Source organism: Bison bison, unplaced genomic scaffold (genome assembly GCF_000754665.1).
Source record: "Bison bison bison isolate TAMUID 2011002044 unplaced genomic scaffold, Bison_UMD1.0 scf7180017864240, whole genome shotgun sequence".
Taxonomy (NCBI): domain Eukaryota; kingdom Metazoa; phylum Chordata; class Mammalia; order Artiodactyla; family Bovidae; genus Bison; species Bison bison.
In genome coordinates, this window is record NW_011494812.1 from 461,372 (window position 1) to 467,513 (window position 6,142).

At 38.8% G+C, this 6,142-nt stretch overlaps 1 protein-coding gene across 1 annotated transcript; it reads left to right on the forward strand.

Annotated features, from left to right (window-relative positions):
* The first annotated feature begins 1,395 nt into the window (after nt 1-1,395).
* On the forward strand, nt 1,396-2,337 carry LOC104993592 (olfactory receptor 10K1-like). Its single transcript, XM_010846911.1, has one exon. It carries the CDS (start codon nt 1,396-1,398, stop codon nt 2,335-2,337), a length of 942 nt encoding a protein of 313 aa, XP_010845213.1.
* Nucleotides 2,338-6,142: the final 3,805 nt, after the last annotated feature.

Genomic DNA, 6,142 nt, shown 5'->3' on the forward strand with positions numbered 1-6,142 from the left:
TCTAATACTAACTTCAAATGAATAATTATACCCACTAAGCTTAGGACCAGTTTCTAGTAATTAAGAATGAACAAAACTTATTACCTTCAAATTCTAGCAATACATACAATGAACTTCAGAAATTTCCAATTATTTAACTTGGGGTCTTTGCTATTGACTAGGAAAATGCAAAAAAAAAAAAAATGGTAGCAGATGCAAATAATTCTTCAATAAAAAGTGATATAAAATGATACAAATACACTGAAAAGTATATAAATAAGCACTAGACACAACCAATACATGCTAGGTGATTTTGCATCCAAAGAATAGCTTCTTACTTCTTAGGCTTGGTCAGTGGGAAACACACCTGGGAAAAACTTTCTGATATAAGACCTAAAAGTGACTTTACAAATAACCCTTTCTAGCAGTTTTTAAACTGTGTTTAGTAGCAGATCATTTAAAAGGAATCTTATTGACATACCAATATATAAAAGATATAACCTATGATTTATGTCAGGGGTTGAAATTTGGGAAACTGCTCAATTTTCCCATTCTCTCTCACACTCTGTAACAAGTTCTTGGCCATTTTTGCAACATTCTATTTTTCTGTGTTTCTTTGAGGCACCTATAATGGGCTTTCCAGGTGGCACTGGTGGTAAAGGAACCCGCCTGCCAGTGCAGGAGATATAAGAGATATGGGTTCGATCCCTGGGTTGAGAGGATTCCCTGGAGAAGGGCATGGCAACCCACTCAAGTATTCTTGCCTGAAGAATCCATGGACAGAGAAGCCTGGGGTCTACAGTCCATAGGGTCTCAAAGAGTTGGACATGACTGAAGTGAATTAGAACAATCATGCGCGTAATAGGAAAAGTGGAGTGTTGCAAAATGCCACAGTTAATGTCTGTCCATTTTTTAAACCAACTTAGTGACTCTCCTTTTCCTGAAAAAGAATATTTTCTTAAACTAATGTTATCTGTTCCAACCTTGGCTCATGCTGTCTGAACACTACTCATTCTTTATTCCATACTCTGATCAAGTTCAGATAGCTGAAGTTAACCATCCATATTTTTCACTTTTGGAGAGTTGGCTTCTTTGGGCTTGTAGTGAGCAAAAAACCTGCAATAATTTGTAATTAAGACACACAGAAAAAATATCAGGTAATTCCTATTCCTTCCTTTAAGAGATAACATGTTTATAGCCTTGGGAAAAGTCTGCTCATAGATTGTCAATTATTCTGTTCCATATTTAGCCCTAATTCTTATTTTGGCAGACTATTTTGGAGGGAATGAATGAGTTCCATCAAACATCTGGAGATGCCTGCCACCTTCAGACTTTGTGCTGAGTTCCCCATGCCTTTCTCCATCCCTGGATCCTGGCCTGTGGCTCTGGCTCTGGCTCTCCTGTATAGCAGTGACCATGGAATGGGCCAATGAGACCTTAGTGACAGAGTTTGTCTTCCTCAGCTTCTCATCTCTGGGTGGGCTGCAGCGGCTGCTATTTGCTGTCTTCCTGCTTGTGTACTTGTTCATGCTGGGCACCAACGCCATAATTGTTTCTACCATTGTGCTGGACAGAGCCCTCCACACCCCCATGTACTTCTTCCTTGGTGTCCTCTCCTGCTCTGAGACTTGTTACACCTTCGTCATTGTACCCAAGATGCTGGTTGACCTGCTGGCCCAGAAGAAGGCCATCTCCTTCCTGGGCTGTGCCATCCAGATGTTTTCCTTCCTCTTTCTAGGTTGCTCTCACTCGTTTCTGCTGGCAGCCATGGGTTATGATCGCTATGTAGCCATCTGTGACCCTCTGCGCTACACACTGCTTATGGGGCATGGAGTGTGCATGGGACTAGTGGCTGCTGCTTGTGCCTGTGGCTTTATTGTCGCACAGATCATCACATCCTTGGTATTTCACCTGCCCTTTCACTCCTCCAACCAACTACACCACTTCTTCTGTGACATCTTTCCTGTCCTCAAGCTGGCATCTCATTACTCTTACCTCAGTCAGTTGGTTGTATTTGTGCTTGGTGTGTTTGTCTTGATTATTCCCCTGTTACTTATCCTGGTCTCCTACATCCGAATCATCTCTGCTATTCTAAAAATCCCATCCTCTGTTGGAAGATACAAAACCTTCTCTACATGTGCCTCTCATCTCATTGTGATAACTGTTCATTATGGTTGTGCTTCTTTCATCTACTTAAGGCCCAAATCCAATTACTCTTCAAGTCAAGACACCCTAATATCTGTGTTTTATACCATCCTCACACCATTGTTCAACCCAATGATTTACAGCCTGAGAAATAAGGAATTCAAATCAGCTCTTCAAAGAACAATGACCCAAACTTCATGTCTTGTTAATTAAAGAGCCAAGTTTTCACTATTCAGTTAATTGTATGCCTTTTATGTGACAGGTAATATGTGCACTTTCACAGAGTTTCTCAACTGAGTGTAGAACACACTACCATAAGAATGTTTTGCATATTAGAAGAATGAAGCTCAGAGAAGTTAAGATGTTTTGACTTTCTACCATCAGTGATACTCTAAGAGGTCTGTGCAGATGAGGGAAAGAATCACTCAGTTAAAGAACAAATTTCATTATATTTCACTGCTATAAAGTTTGATTACTCAAAAACATATACATCAACAGAGGTGAGTAAAGATACATTCAAATTGTGAAATAGAATAAAGGAAACCTCACTTTAAAAAAATTGTTCTTTGACTTCACTATACATGTTGGAGGATTTTAATTCCCCAACTAGGATTGAACACAGGCCCTTGGCAGTGAGAGAGTGGAGTCCTAACCACTGGACTGCTAGGGAATTCTGAAGAAACCTCATTTTTAAATTGAAGTATAGTTGATTTACAATGTTGTGTTAATTTAAAGTGTATACCAAATTGATTCATATATATGTATTTATATATGCACTGTGTTGTGCTTAGTCACTCAGTTGTGTCTGATTCTTTGGTGCCCCATGGAATGAAGCCTACCAGGCTCCTCTCTCCTTGGTGATTCTCCAGGCAAGAATACTATAGTGGGTTTCCATGCCCTCCTCCAGGAGGAAGATCCCCTGGAGAAGGGAATAGCTACCCACTCCAGTATGTTTTCCTGGAGAATCCCATGAATGAAGGAGTCTGGCAGGCTATAGTTTATGGGGTCTCAAAATTCAGACACAACTGTGCATGACTAAGCAATTAAGCACAAACACACACACATTTTTTTATATTCTTTTCCTACATAGATTATTACAAAATATTGATAATTCTCTGTTCTATCCAGTAGGTCCTTTTTGGTTATTTATTTTATATACAGACCTGTGTAAATGTTAATTCCAACATCCTAATATCCATCCCCTTTCTTTTTTGGTAACCTTAAGTTTGTTTTCTGTATCTGAGTCTGTTTCTGTTCTGAAAGTAAGTTCATTTGGGTCATTTTTTTTTTTAATTTTAGATTCCAGATACAAGTGATCTCATATGATATTTGTCTTTGTCTGACTTACTTCACTTACAATAATCTCTAGGTCCATCCATTTTTCTGAAAATAGCATTGTTTCATTCTTTTTTTATAATTAAGTAGTACTACATTATATATTTTATTTATACCACATATTACATACACATTTATTAAATGGATATTTATGCTGCTTCCAAGTCTTAGCTATTATAAATAGCGCTGCTATGAACATTGGGATGGATGTATCTTTTTATATTTTGGTTTTCTTTGGATGTATACCCAGAGGTAGAATTGTAGGATCATTTTGTAACTCTAGTTTTTTAAGAAACCTCCATACTGTTCTCCATAGTAGATGTACCAATTCACATTCCCATAAACAGTGTAGGAGGAAATCTCAACTAAAATGGAGCTGGAGGCCTGAAGTGAGAGTCCTCATACATTGCATGCTTATCAATTACAGACCCCTATAGAAAAGCATTAACTACAGACCCCATCAGCAAGAGTTCTCCTTGTCCAGCAATAAATCCAGCAAATGGGTAGTCCTGCACCTTTCTAAAACTCTCTTTTTCTTTCAGTGTCAGTCAGTTCAGTCACTCAGTCATGTCCGACTCTTTGCAACCCAATGGACTGCAGCACACCAGACTTCCCTGTCCATCACCAACTGCTGGATCTTGCTCAAACTCATGTTCATCGAGTTGGTGATGCCATCTCATCCTCTGTGTTCCCCTTCTCCTCCCACCTTCAATCTTTCCCAGCATCAGGGTCTTTTCTAATGAATCAGTTCTTCTCATCAGGTGGCAAAACTATTGGAGTTTCAGCTTCAACATCAGTTCTTCTAGTGAATACTTAGGACTAATTTTATTTAGGATTGACTGGCTGGATCTCCTTAAAGTCCAAGGGACTCCCAAGAGTCTTCTTCAACATCACAGTTCAAAAGCATCAATTCTTCGGCGCTCAGTTTTCTTTATGGTCCAACTCTCACATCCGTACAAGACTACTGGAAAAACCATAGCTTTTACTAGATGGACCTTCAGTATAATTTCATTCAAAACAACCCCTTCCAACTTTCACTTTTTTGTCAACAAAGTAGTGCTTCTCTCATAGTTTTTGCTATAGCATGTTTATCCCAAATTGCAGTTCTCTGCTATTCTCAAATAAATCCATTATGCCAGTAGAGTAATTGGCTGTTTTATTTTTTAGGACAACACTGTCTAGTTCCATGGAAAAACAGAAGATAATCTGGTTGTCTCCCCTTACCTCTCCTCCTAACAACTTTTTCTTTCATGAAGACAACACTCTGTAGGTGTCCTTGGTGGCCCTTCTCAGTTTCTGATCCACTCACCTCAACCTACACATTGAAATGTCAATCTTCCCTTGGGATTATTTGTTCCTCCTTTGTTTGAGGTTAAACCCTCATTATGGAGTCTCCTTCCTATTTGCATAAATTATTCCCTGTACTCTCCTCTCTTTACCCACATGCTCCTTCCTGCACATCATACCTATTGATTATCCTCCAGGAAGTGACTAACATTGCATAATTGGTGAAATATCTCAGGTAATCTAAGCAAAGGTTTTGAGACAATAAAATAAGTTGGAGAGCTAGTCTTCCCTAATGACCAGAAAATATGTGGAAATACCCTCGATGAGTTCCCTTGCCCTATGGAATAAAACTAAGAAGCCTCTGTTAGCAAGAATTTATCACCTAGTCTCTGCCTACCACTCTGACATTATTTCTAAGATTATTGCTATTCATTTCTCATATGTACCTAGTTAAGCCCTCTGATGCTAATCAACTATTTGCTGGTGCTTCAAGTGTCATTCTGTATTCTCCTATGTTTCTTCAAGGATTCCTCTTTCTCTGTGAAATAGCTTCTCTCTTCTATATAAATTGCATATTTCAAGATATTCTGAGCTATTCCTTCACTTTCTTTTTTTTTTTGTCTTTTTAATTTTTAAAATTTTATTTATTTTAATTGGAGGATAATTACAATATTGTGTAGGTTTCTGTCATACATCAACATGAATCAGCCATAGGTATACAAATGTCACCTCCCTCTCGAACCTTCCTCCCACCTCCCTCCCCATTCCACCCCTCCTGGTTGTCGGAGCACTGGGTTTGAGCCACCTGTGTCATACAGCAAATTTACACTGGGTATCTATTTTATATATGGTTATATATGTTTCAATATTACTTTCTCAATTCACCCCACCCTCTCCTTCCCTTACTGTGCCCACAAATCTGTTCTGTATGTCTGTGTTTCCATTGCTGCCCTGCACATAATTTCATCAGTACTGTCTTTCTAGATTCCATATATATAACATTAATATATGATACTTGTCTTTCTCTTTCTGACTTACTTCATTTTGTATAATAGGCTCTAGGTTCATCCACTTCATTAGAACAGACTCAAATGTGTTCCTTTTTATGACTAAGTAATAACCCATTGTATATATATACCATAGGTTCTTTATCCATTCATCTGTCAATGGACATCAATATTGCTTCCATGTCCTGGCTGTTGTAAATAGTGCTGCAATGAACATTGGGGTACATGTGTTGTTTTCAATGTTGATTTCCTCAGGGTGCATGCCCAGTAGTGGAATTGTTGGGTCATATGGGGCTTCCTTTGTGGCTTAGCTCGTAAAGAATTTGCCTGCAATGTGGGAGACCTGGGTTCAATCCCTGGGTTGGGAAGATTCCCCGAAGAAGGAAAAG

Coding starts and splice junctions, on each gene's coding strand:
- LOC104993592 (XM_010846911.1), top strand. CDS start 1,396: ATGGAATGGGCCAATGAGACCTTAGTGACAGAGTTTGTCTTCCTCAGC.